At 57.9% G+C, this 12,276-nt stretch overlaps 3 protein-coding genes across 3 annotated transcripts; 1 reads left to right on the top strand and 2 right to left on the bottom strand.

Moving 5' to 3' along the window:
- Positions 1-243: 243 nt before the first annotated feature.
- On the bottom strand, positions 244-2,007 carry LOC108643197 (maestro heat-like repeat-containing protein family member 7; the record flags this gene model as incomplete). The annotated part of the gene is made up of 6 exons (XM_029962660.1): positions 1,876-2,007; positions 1,483-1,597; positions 1,174-1,311; positions 787-963; positions 504-608; positions 244-345 (listed from the first exon to the last, which is right to left on the bottom strand). Coding segments are annotated over exons 1-6 (717 nt in total), but the record flags the coding sequence as incomplete, so codon positions are not given.
- A 1,198-nt stretch (positions 2,008-3,205) lies between these two features.
- Positions 3,206-6,955, bottom strand: LOC112841470. Its single transcript, XM_029962626.1, has 8 exons — positions 6,839-6,955; positions 5,137-5,281; positions 4,823-4,881; positions 4,361-4,708; positions 3,867-4,017; positions 3,553-3,617; positions 3,295-3,440; positions 3,206-3,212 (listed from the first exon to the last, which is right to left on the bottom strand). The coding sequence occupies exons 1-8, from the start codon at positions 6,953-6,955 to the stop codon at positions 3,206-3,208; spliced, it is 1,038 nt and encodes a 345-aa protein (XP_029818486.1).
- Positions 6,956-10,810: 3,855 nt separating this feature from the next.
- Positions 10,811-11,440, top strand: LOC108643198 (olfactory receptor 14J1-like). The gene has a single exon (XM_025896626.2). It carries the CDS (start codon positions 10,811-10,813, stop codon positions 11,438-11,440), a length of 630 nt encoding a protein of 209 aa, XP_025752411.2.
- Positions 11,441-12,276: the final 836 nt, after the last annotated feature.

Genomic DNA, 12,276 nt, shown 5'->3' with positions numbered 1-12,276 from the left:
CTGGCGCACGTACTGGCCCACTCGGCTCCTGTCCTTTTCCAGCTGCAAAGGGCGCCAGGGAACGGAGGGAAGGCTCGGCTCAGGCTCTGCCCCTTGGCCGGGCGCTCCCTGCCCCCAGCACGGGGCTCCCCTGCCCGCAGAGCCCTGAGGCCTGGCCAGCAGCCGCTGGGGCCGGGTTTGGGGGGAGCAGAGGGCTGGGTGCTCCAGGGGAGCCAGGGGCTGGGGCTTTGGGGCCGTCCTTACCAGGCACTCGGGAAACCTCCATGGCTGCTCCATGGTCACCAAGTTCTCAAGATCCCTCCACTTCAGGAACTTGGCTGCACCAAACAGTGCTCTCCGAGAGGCCTGCACAGCAACAGAGAGCGGGCCATGGCACCGCAGCCCAGGGCACAGCACCCGCATCCCTGCGCCAAGGCCAGGAGGAGGCTGCAGGCGACCATGGGCCAGGGCAGGAGGCACAGCAGCCTCCTGCCATGGGGACACCAGAGCCCACGAGTTCTCACCTCTGCCACACGCTGGTTCTCATCGTGCCAGTTGAAGTAGAATGGCACCAGACTCAAGTACACGTGTGGCTTTAGGCTCTTGCTCCTCTCTGTCGCCTCCATCAGCTCCCGGAAGAGGAGCATGGAGAGCTGCTGCAGCTGGCTGTGCTCCTGGTGCAAAGGAAGAGGAAAAGACCTCAGCACTGGCTTCTCCAGGCCCACCGGGGCACAGGCCTAAAAAGACACTGGGCCCAAAGTTTCCTGACAGCACTCAGTACCCACGATGAGGGGCACAGAGCCTTACGTTGTCAAAGAGTGGCCGCAGCGCCTCAAGCAACTTCAGGGCAATTGGGCTGGATATTTCGATGACTTTCAAGCCCAGCACATTGATGAACACAGAGAGAGTCATCTGAACTGTGTCTGTGTCTGCATCCTGCAGTAGCTCCAGGAGGCTTTCATTCAGGCTCCGGATGCTCTTAGCCTGTGTGGAACACAATGCTGTGGTGCAGCCCCACGCTGCTGCCGCGGGGCCCAGAGGCCAAAGGTGCGTCCCAAAGGAGTCGGGCAGCTGAACGGGGAGGAGGAGAGCTGGGAGCAGCTGCCACAGCTGCCAAAGGCCAGCCAAGGCCAAGCTACTGCCTTGCACAGCCGCACGCTGCCGGCCCGGCTTCAGCCCCTGCCCCCTGCTCACCATTGAGGGAGCCTTGCTGAGCACCAGCAGGCCTCGGAGCGCCAGGCGACGCCTCTCCGGGCACTGCCTGCGCAGGTGCCTGGAAATGATCTGCAGGACGCTGGGCCCACATTGTCTGGGGTTCAGGCAGTGCAGGACCTGAAAGGCAGGGAGCAGTGACGGGGTGCCCGGCCGGCAGGAGCCCAGACCCGCCCGGGGCTGGGCCCAGGCAGCAGCACAGGGTGCAGGCACCGTCCCGGGCGGCTGCGGCTGTGAGAGGGCAGAGAGGGGGAGGCAGCTGGGCCAGGCAGCGCTCGCCATCAGGCTCACCTCCACCAGGAACGCCAGGGCAGGCAGTTCCCACAGGGGCTCTCCCCTGCTGAGCCGCGGGAGCAGGCTGACGGCGATGCTGCGGCAGAAGGAGCGGGAGAAACGGCACAGCTCCCTGCAAGGGGGAATAAAGGTGCCAGAGACCCTGAGCCAGGTGGGCAAAGCTCTCCTGGGACTGACTCACACAGGCCTGGTCTTTGGCCACCAGCCCAGGAGAGGACGTGGGCACTTTGGGAGGTGGCTCCTCCTGTGCAGCCGCCCCTCTCCGCCTTTTCCACTCTGCTCAGCCATCCCTGGCTGCCAAGGCCCTCTGGCCCAGCACACGAGTACTGTGTGGGGTGGCCTGTGCACAGGGCAGAAATGACAGGGGCAGTGGGGAGAAAGGGCTCTCACCTGGCCAGCAGACCCACTGCATAGTGGTGGGTGTCAGCCTTGAGGAGCATGTCCCAGCCACACTTGCGACCAATCGCCATCAACACGTCCTCATCCAGCAGCTGGCGCAGCAGGGCTTTAACGGTCTGCACTGCAAACCTGTGTGCAGAGCACAGCCCAGGTCAGGCACAGAGCCCTGGCCCCAGCCCCGAGGGCGTGGCAGGGAGAGGGGACTGGGATGGAGCACCTGTTGGGGTTGGGGGGAAGGCTGCGCTGCTCCCGGCATTGCCTCCAGAAGGTCTCGACCTCCTCTGACATCTCCTCTGTGCTGATGAAAACTTGGAAGAGCAGAGTCAGAAGGAGGCGGGGGAAATTGTCCTTCACTGCACTTGGGCACCAGGAGTGGGACAGCTGGATGATCTCCCAGAGTGCCACAGTTGCCTGCCAAAGACAAAGCACCCAGAGACAGCTCTCAGGGCCCAGATGTCCATGTGGCAGGGCCCAAGCGTGGCCGGGACAGGCCAGAGGAGACACAGGGGGATCCCCCAGCCTGGTGTCCCTGAACCTGCCCCTAAGCCAGGCTTGCAGCCCAGTGCCTGGGGCAGGGAGAAGCAGTGGTGAGGGAGGATGGAATAGCGTCCCAGAGGCAACCTGGAGGCGAGCAGAGGTCAGCTCAAGAAACTCACAGCCAGGGCAAAGACATCCCTCTCATCCCCATCAGAGGTGCGTCTCCTGTGCGCTGGCCAGTATTCCAGCACATGGAAGAGGATCTGCAGCACCGGCTCCTTAGTCCGTCTGAAGGAGATGAGCGTCTTCCACATGGTGCGAGCAGCTCTGTGGAGTCACAACTCTGGCTCAGGGGGGTCTGGGACACAGCGCTGTGGCCTGGGCAGCTGCGGGGCCCAGGTGACAGAGCCACGGTGCCTTGTGGGGCAGGGAGGCAGGCTGGCCTCAGGATTGGAGGCTGACATGCCAAAGCTGGCCAAGAGAGGAGCTGGAGTGTCTGGGAAGTCTCCATGTCTCTGGCACACCATTTGGGACAGGCTGTCCAGGGGGATGGGGTCTAAAGGCAGGTGAGCCCTCAAGGCAGGTGGGCCCCATACCTGTCACAGGCTGGGGCAGAGCGCAGCAGGGTCACTGCAACATCCGTGGGGTGTGCCTCGGTCAGCAGGACAAGAGTCTTGTCCAGCCTGTGCTCATCAGACACATTGGATGTGAGCCACTGATGGATGCACCTGACTATGGCCGGCACCTGGAGGGGACATGGGGGACAGTTGGAGAGCTGCCAGAGCCAGCAACTTGCTCAGCTTCCCCCAAGAATTGCTCCCCTTGCCACCACACTCTGCTGGTCTCAAAGGCTGAGGGGACCCAGAGCAGCCGACGTGAGGGGCCACAGCATCCCTGGGGGACTGGAGCCCTGGCCACAGGCTGCTTACTTGCTTTGCTTTGTAGACACCGTTCTCCACAAGCAAATCCAACAGGGCAGCGCTGGTCTGGGCATTGAAGAGGTCCAAGTTTGCCGTGTCCCCATGGGCCATGAAAGTGGCCTCTTCGTGCCAAATGCACCTGATGAATCTGCAAACCAGCTACAGGAGAAAGGCAAGGAAGAGAGAGGGATGTCCCCTGGAGGGCCGCGACAGCAGTGCTGGGCTGAGCAGTGAGAGCAGGCCCAGCCCAGGCGGGGATGGCTGCAGGTACCTGTGCTGCCCTGCGGAAGCGGCCACGGGCACGGAGCTGCTCTTCTGTCCGCTCCTGGCCTGCATCTGGCAAAGAGCGAGCGCGCTCAGAGCTGAGGGTGTGCGGGAGAGGCCGGAGAACACAGCCCAGGCCTGGGCTCCAGGAGCAGGCAGGGCCAGCCCCGGGATGCCCAGTGGATGGAGCACGGCTGCCAGGAGATCAACCCCAGCCCCTCTGCCCCCCTCCCTTTCCCTGGGCATGTCCAGATGGGATGGAACAGGATGAGGCCAAGGGGGCTGCAACCACCAGCCCTGTGGCCCAGCTCCAGCACTCACCCTCCTGCGGGGGCTGCACCTGCTGCACCTCTTCAGGCTGCTGTGCTGGAGCAGCCCTAGGGCTTTCCTCCTTCTCCTCCTCCTTCACCCAGGCCAGCTTGGGCACCGTGGGGGGTCTCTGCTGCATGTCTCCATCTGGTGTTATGGCTACCTGCAGCAGAGATGCCATGGAAAAGCTTTGGCTCCCCAAGTCCTGCAGTCGTGCCTTCAAGGCAGCTGCAAGAGAGAAGCCTGGGAAATGCCTCGCCTCATCCAGTCCCACTGTCTGGCCTCAAGGTCACCTGCCCCAGGGACTGGAGATGCCTTGAGCAGCCCCAGGTCCCCAGGTCCCACAGTCTGGCCTGGAGGATGCACAGGGGAGAGGTGGAGAGCTGCCAGAGTTAGATACTTGCCCAACTTCCCCTGAGAAATGCTTCCCTTCCCAGCACACTGTGCCAGCCTCAAAGGCTGAGGGGGCCCAGCACACCCAGCTTGGGGGGCCACAGGCTGCTTACTTCAGCAGAGACAGCTCTCTCCTCAAGAAAGTCCAGGCTGGGGGTATCGACCAGGCGCTGAACAGGCGCGGCCTCAGTGCTCGCCACGCCCTCCGTCGTTCTGGCGTCGGCCTCCTCCGTGAGACCAGGCAGCACAGAGTCACAGTGTGACACATCATCGATTGACGTGGTGTCCCAGTGGGTTGTGTGATCACTGGTTGTGGTGTCACACTGTGCTGGGACAGCAGTCGACGCGGTGCTGACATCAGGCTTTGTCAGCTGGGTCGGGATGGTGTCAGGCTGGGCCTGGACATCAGCTGGTGTGACCCTGGACTTTCTACGCCGACTGCCCATGAATTTCATAAATGTCTGCAGGAGAAAGAAGGGCAGGGAAGAGAGGGATGTCCCCTGGAGGGCCGCGACAGCGGTGCTGGGCTGAGCAGTGAGAGCAGGCCCAGCCCAGGCGGGGATGGCTGCAGGTACCTGTGCTGCCCTGCGGAAGCGGCCACGGGCACGGAGCTGCTCTTCTGTCCGCTCCTGGCCTGCACCTGGCAAAGAGCGAGCGCGCTCAGAGCTGAGGGTGTGCGGGAGAGGCCGGAGAACACAGCCCAGGCCTGGGCTCCAGGAGCAGGCAGGGCCAGCCCCAGGGTGCCCAGTGGATGGAGCATGGCTGCCAGGAGATCAGCCCTGGCCCCTCTGCCCCCCTCCCTTTCCCTGGGCATGTCCATATGGGATGGGACAGGATGAGGTCAAGGGGACTGCAGCCACCAGCCCTGTGGCCCAGCTCCAGCACTCACCCTCCTGCGGGGGCTGCACCTGCTGCACCTCTTCAGGCTGCTGTGCTGGAGCAGCTCCAGGGCTTTCCTCCTCCTTCTTCCTCCGGAACAGCCTGAGCAGGCTGAAGCGTCTCCCTGCCATGCCACAGTCTGGTGTCCAGGGCACCTGCAAGAGAGAAAGAGAACCTCGGAGAAGCTCCGGGCCCTAAGTTGCAGAATGGCCTTGAGGCCACCTGCCGCAGGGATTGGAGACACCTCGGAGAAGCTCCGGGTCTCCAAGTCCTGCAAAAGGGTCCCAAGGGCACCTGCCACAGGGATTAGAGACACCTTGGAGAAACTCCGGGTCTCCAAATCCTGTGGAAATGCCTCGAGGTCACCTGAAAGTGAGAAAATCCTCCAAAATGCTCCGGGTCAGCAAGGCACGAGTTGGCTGCGCGGGGGCTCCGCACAGCACCGCTCTGTCCCGTCCTGGCCCGTCGCCTGCTCCGAGGAGCACTGTTGACACTGTGGCCGTGTCACCAGCAGCACCTCTGTCACCACGGGTCATAAAGGGCCCTTGGACACCCTGCCCCCTTCCATCCCACCGGCCATGCCCAGCGTGTCACAAAGGGCCCTGGGACACAGTGCCACGTGGCCTGGGGCCTCCCCCAGCCCCGCCAACCTGCCCCACCTTGGAGGGAATCTGCTCTCTGAAGTATCTAATCTGGCTGGACCTGAACTGTAGGAACAGCTCAAGAAATGAGCAAACACTCCCCTCCTGTGCCTGCTCACGGCAGCACAAGGAGCCCCCTCGGCCGCCGACTCAGTCGCAGCGGGAAGGGCACGGGGCCTTCCACACAAGCTGGCACGGCCTCCTTGGGAGAAGTGCTGGCTGGTGGCCATCCTAAACAGGGGGCTGACACCAAGAAGGAAGGTGTGGGCAAGGGCACCAATGCTGCTGGCAGCTTTTTGGCCAGGGCTGCACCCAAATCAGCAGCTCTGGCAAGTCCCGGCCCAAGGAGACCTACCACCGCCCCGAGTCCTGGCAAGGCTGCTGCTCGTCTCCTGCCCCAAAGAGCTGTGCCCCTGTGTGTTAGTTCATTTGAATACATGCCCGGAATAAAGACAAGTACAACAGACATTCAAACAGTACAAAAAATCTTATATTGCAGTAAGAATAAAAAACTAGCAAAGAGAATCAAAAGCTAAAAAAGAACACAAAATAACTGCTTTATCAGTTGGCATTCATACAATACTATGAACGGCTTTTATTATAGCATTAACTAGTAATAAGGGAATTAAAGAAACATTTAAAGGATATTAAAACAATACTACGAGTGGCTTTTAATACAGTATTAACTAGTAAAAAGAGAATTACAAGGATATTAAAAAAGGATATAAAACATTTGCTTTCTCAGTTGCTTCCTGTCAATAAACTGTGCTTACCCACACAGACAGGCCAGGGCTGCCAGGATCTGCAGCAGCTGGTCGGTGCCCGTGCTTAGCGGGCGTCCCCATGGAACAACACAGTCTCCATGGCAGGATGAGGATCGCTCACCCCAGCAGTCCTGACACCCCATTTTATCAGCTCCACATTACACCACGTAGGGCCAGTACCCAGTATAAGGTGATGCCTGAGTGGCAGCCAAACCCCGCCTGTTCATCACCTGATAGCAACAGTCTGTGCATGCCCTGCTGTAGGGCAAGGGGCCAGCGACCCCTGCCCACAGAATCTTCCTCTCACCATCATCTTTCTCACCCCTATGGACGACCTCTCCCACTGTGTTTCAGGGGTATTTGTGTCCATCTTGCAGTATGGGGCCAAGCCAAGGAGGAACTCAGCTCTGATCATGGGGGACATCTCGCTGACTTGCTAAAAAACACAATGGACCTTTCAGTTAACTTGTGCAATAAAGTTACACTGTACAATACTCTGTGCTGAGCACAGGCTTGAGAACACAGAGGTGGTTTTGTTAGTGCTGAGCTTACCCAGAGCCAAGGCCTTTCCTGCCCCTCGCACAGACACACTGGGGAGGGGCTTGGGGTGTGGGGGAGGTTGGAGGGGACATAGCCAGGACAGGTTTGGAGTGATGGAGATTGTTTTCCCAAGCCACCATTCCATGGGATAGGGCCCTGCTCTCCTGGAGGTGCTGAACACCTGTCCAACCGTGGCAAGCAGGGAATGAATCCCCTGTTTTGTTTTGCTCCTGTGTGCAGCTTTTGCTTGTCCTTATTAAAGTGTCTTTATCTCAACCCACGAGTTTTCCAGCTTTTCCTCTCCCAGTTCTCTCCACTGTCCTGCTGGTGGGGGAGTGAGGAGTGGCCAGGAGGGGCTTGGGGGCTGCATGGGGTGAAACCACAACAGCCTTTGTTGGTGTCCAGGGTGGGGCTGGGAGTGTTGGAGATACTGACAGATGTGTCTGGGATGTGCTGCTGAAATTTGCAGCTGCTGGTGCTGTCTGGGGCTCCTGGCTGTGTGTCAGAGTTTGGGGCTCCTTGGTGGCTGGAACTCCACGTGAACTCGAGCTGAAGGGCCTGTGACCTGTGGGGGAGTCCAGGGTGGAGCAGAGACCCCCCTGCAGCCCAGGGAGGAGCCCACACTGGAGCAGATTTGCTGGCAGGACTTGTGACCCCTATTATCAATATGAGACTCCAATCTTTCAGTTTAAGGCAATTGCCCCATATTCTACCAATACAGGCCTTTGTAAAACGTATCCCTGTGATTTCCTTAGACTGTGAGCACCATGTGTTCATCTGCAAACACCTTAGAGAGTACCCAGGGATCTCCCAAGAAAAGATTTGAAGGCCTCAAGCCCATGACCACTCTGTAGGGACTAAGGAGCTCTGGGCTCCATGGTGTGGAGACTGAGGACAGTGCAGGGGTAGCCAGAGAGGGTTGAAGGGGGGTTTCAGAGATGAAGGATCCTTATGTCATAGCAGGAAACAGCATGAGAAATAAAGAAACAATGCCAAGTTCAGCTGGACAGATCCAGAATGGAAACAAAGAGAACGGAGTTTCACTCTGAGGGCAATGTTGTGCTGCAACACTTCACCCAGAAGGAGTCTGGATGAGCCCAAGGCTTTGTGTGTGCAGGAAGAGCCAGGGAGGACGCAGAGATGTCAGTGCAGGAAGGTGCCAACCAGGTGGGGCAGCCGGGGGGATGACGACAGCCTGCAGGGAAAGGGGCAGGGCATGGACACCTTAGGACAGCCTGGGCTGGAGAGGAGACAGGGATGGGGAGAAGCTGAAAGGCCCTGACAGAGCCACCTTCTGCAGGTCTTTGGCCATGGCTGCTGTCTGTGCCCCTGATGCCAGGAGGAGGGGAGTGGCCCTTGCAGCCCTGGGGCCTCATGGCCTCCTTGTCCCTGCTCAGCAGCCTGGCAGGTGCCACCCCATGGTCCTGCCCTTGGCCTTGCACATCCCACATCCCAGTGCCCCAGGAAGAGCCCTGAGGAATGAGGCAGGAACAGGATCTGCCTTCATAGGGGCTGGGTTCAGGGCTTGGCCCGTTGGCTTAAGGAAACACATCCAGGTTTTCTCAGCATCAGAGCCACCTTTCCCTTGCTTGTCCATCCTTGTCATCACTGTCTGCAGTTTTCTGCTCTAACTGGAACCTGGGGACATGTTCTCAGTTGTGTCCCTCAATGGGACTCATTAGCACTACAAGAAACTTCAGTGTTTCAATCTCACTTTGACTTCTTGAAAAGTTGTTTGAACTTCCTCTCAGGGACTGAGTCTCATGTAAACAATGCCAAACCCCCTGAGGGTCATGAAATGCCTGAGGCTGTTGCTGTGCTGCTGAGCTGGGCCGGGCTCCTGGCACACAGGGAGCTCCTGGCAACCCAGAAGAGCTTCAAAGAGACAGCTCTGCTGGTGAGCAGCTCCTCTGCACAGCCCAGCAGGGCTGAGGGCACTGCCAGGGCAGCTCAGGGACACCAGCAGGGCACAGACACAGCTTCAAGGGGCTCAGCACTGGCAGGATGGCTGAGAGCTCCCTGCAGGAGGAATCTTGGCAGGGTGCACACGGTGAGTCAGTGGCTGCAGGGCAGTGCAGGGGCAGCTCCTGGAGGCGTCTCCTAAAGCTGGCCCAGCCCCAGCTGATGGGATGGGTGAGCAGGGGCTGTTTTGGGGCAGTTTGGAAGAGCTGTGAAGCCAGGGGTGCAGGCAGAGGTGCCCAGGGCTGTGGGGCAGAGCAGGGTCCTGCAGCCCAGGGTGCTGTGCTGGGCAGGGACTCTGCTGCCTGCCAGGGGCAGCTCTCAGCCAGCCCGGGGAGCTGCTGCCAGGGCTGGGGGAGAAGGGCTGTGGGCAAGGAGCAAACCTGGCAGCTGAGGGAGGATCTTTTCCATGTCTCCCTGTTGCAGGGTCAGACCTGCTCACAGCTCCAGACCACTACACCACATTGAATGGAGAATTTTTTGCAAAGCTCAGAAAAGACAGGGACTACAGGAAAGGAATTAGTCCTGAGGTGTGTTTCCTGCTTAGGCATTGTAGCACAGACATTGTTCTCTCAGTTCAGGAGGCTGCACTGAAATTCCAACTCTTTTACTCTCAGAGATGAACATTTCAGGCAGTCTCAGAAATGAGCACAGGATCCTGGGCAGTGCTGAGCCTTCCCTTGGGGGTGGGCACTCTCCTGTCCCAGCCCTTGGCTTCTCTGCAGGAGGGCTCCTGTCCTGCTCTGTCCAGCACAGCTGCACCTCTGGGCTGGCACAGGGGACACTTCACAGAGCTGACCTTTCAAGCAGGGCTGCCCTGCTCTCAGCACAGATCTTGGTGGGGTTTTTAAAGATGAATCTGTGTGTGAAGTCATCTTCAAGGCAGCCCAAGGGAAAGTGCAGGGCAGAAGGGAAACACACTGAGAGCCACTGCAGCTCTCCTGGCTCTGCAATAAACAAGGGAGAGCTCAGCCCTTCTGCCTGTCCTGTCTCAACACTCGTCAGATTTGTCATCAGAAAAATTTGCCCTTAAATAACCAGATATTATGATTGTAACAAAAAAACCCATTCAAAATTATTTTAAGGATACTCTCTGCCTTTCTTCTGCAGCCCAAATTGCTCCAGGACAACAGTACAGGAACTGAACTTTTCCATCAAAGCTGGGTTCCATGTGACATCCCCTGTGATCATGAGAGCTGTCCCAAACCAGCTCCATGTCTGCACTGCAGCAGAGCAAAGCTGAGTCATTGGCAGCACCATGGGCAGATCTCCTGCTCCTCACAGCACTCTCAGAAAGCACAAAGCAGAGAAAAGAAATGCCTTGACTTGGAGGGGATTTCCCTGAAAACTGCACTGGCTTTGCTGAGAGGGGGCTGTCTTAACTTCTCCCTGTCATTTCATGTTTCTGAGCAGTGTCCCTGTGCTGGGAAGCAGCAAATGCCCAACAGCAGTTCCCTCACCCAGTTCCTCCTCCTGGCATTGGCAGACAGGCGGGAGCTGCAGCTCCTGCACTTCTGGCTCTTCCTGGCCATCTCCCTGGCTGCCCTCCTGGCCAAGGGCCTCATCCTCAGCGCTGTAGCTGCGACCACCACCTGCACACCCCATGGGCTTCTTCCTGCTCCACCTCTCCCTCACAGACCTGGGCTGCACCTGCACCACTGTCCCCAAAGCCATGCACAATTCCCTCCAGAACACCACAACCATTTCCTGCATGAGATGTGCTGCACAGCTGTTTCTCTTTGCCTTTTTCATCTCAGCAGAGTTTTCCCTCCTCACCATTATGTGCTACGACCCCTATGTTCCCATCTGCAAACCCCTGCACTACGGGACCCTCCTGGGCAGCAGAGCTTGTGCCCACATGGCAGCAGCTGCCTGGGCCACTGGCTTTCTCACTGCTCTGCTGCACACAGCCAATACATTTTCCCTGCCCCTGTGCCAGGGCAATGCCCTGGGCCAGTTCTTCTGTGAAATCCCTGCCATCCTCAAGCTCTCCTGCTCACACTCAGGCTACCTCAGGGAACTTGGGCTGACTGTGGTTATTGCCTGTTTAATGTTTGGTTGTTTCATTTTCATTGTGTTCTCCTATGTGCAGATCTTCAGGGCTGTGCTGAGGATCCCCTCTCAGCAGGGACGGCACAAAGCCTTTTCCACGTGCCTCCCTCACCTGGTCGTGGTCTCCCTGTTCCTCAGTACTGCCACATTTGCCTACCTGAAGCCCCCCTCCATCTCCTCCCCATCCCTGGACCTGGTGGTGTCAGTTCTGTACTCGGTGGTGCCTCCATCACTGAACCCCCTCATCTACAGCCTCAGGAACCAGGAGCTCAGGGATGCCATAAGGAAAATGATGACTACATGTTTTTTGAGAAGCAATAAACTCCATCTTTTCTTCTGCAGAACACTCATTGTATAACTCATTTTGGGCCCAGCCTGCCTTCTAAAGCTTTTAATAGTGGTGGTGGGGATTTTCCTGTTTTTTTACTTCTGTTGATGTCATTAAGACTGAAATTTTATTCGTCATCCCATACAGAATTCACTGTCTATCTCTTTTTCTTTTTGACCCACAAAATATACAAATCAGGAATCATGCTTTGTGTGCATTTAAACAAAATAAAAGTTTGTGCAGAAAGATATTTGTCAAACATCCTCCCTGTGTTAGTTTGTACATGAGGAATCACAATCTCTGAGTGTAAGAAAGGACACAAATTCTTTTTTCCAGATTCTTCCTCAAGACCTCCCTTGAAGCTGGAGGGTATTTCCATGTTTGCAGATGTAGAGAGGAAAAGAGTCCCAGCACTGCCAGGGAGCACCAGCACTGTGTCTGTTCAGAGCTGCTGTCTTTGCACTCCCACCCTCTCCTTTCCTGTCCGTGCCCAAGGCCTGAGTGCTCTGGCAGCTCAGTCACTGTCCTGCTGTGGGTCAGGCCTGTGAGCACAGGCAGGGACAGGCCCTGGGCACTGCTGGGACAGGGCTGGGCTCCACAACAGCAGTTCCAGCAGCAAAGGGATTCCCCTTCAGGCACTTCCTGAAGGCTGAGGTCTTTTCTCAACACTGATATCGAGAAGAAGTCCAAGGATTAGACTCTCCAAAGTCTTGTTGCTTTGCTTGTTTCTCATGGAGACAGTGCAGTGAGGTCAGGGACCCACTGGGACTGCAGGGACTGAGGGCTGGTTCAGATGTTGTGTGTTGGTGGCCGATGGCCAATGGAGGTGACAAATGGTCTCCAAGTCACCTGCCTGGGGCTCTGCA

This window comes from Manacus vitellinus, unplaced genomic scaffold, assembly GCF_001715985.3.
Source record: "Manacus vitellinus isolate BGI_N305 unplaced genomic scaffold, ASM171598v3 ctg7180002428297_pilon, whole genome shotgun sequence".
Taxonomy (NCBI): domain Eukaryota; kingdom Metazoa; phylum Chordata; class Aves; order Passeriformes; family Pipridae; genus Manacus; species Manacus vitellinus.
This window is presented reverse-complemented; position numbering and strand designations above follow the sequence as displayed.

What these genes read in the sequence shown, in the direction of transcription:
- LOC112841470 (XM_029962626.1), bottom strand. Translation starts at nt 6,955, where the DNA reads ATGTCCCCCATGATCAGAGCTGAGTTCCTCCTTGGCTTGGCCCCATAC. An exon ending in AGAGAGCTGTCTCTGCTGAA is followed by an intron (nt 4,018 to 4,360) that starts GTAAGCAGCCTG and finishes TCTCTGCTGCAG; the next exon opens with GTAGCCATAACACCAGATGG. An exon ending in GCTTCCGCAGGGCAGCACAG is followed by an intron (nt 3,441 to 3,552) that starts GTACCTGCAGCC and finishes TTTCTCCTGTAG; the next exon opens with CTGGTTTGCAGATTCATCAG.
- LOC108643198 (XM_025896626.2), top strand. Translation starts at nt 10,811, where the DNA reads ATGTGCTACGACCCCTATGTTCCCATCTGCAAACCCCTGCACTACGGG.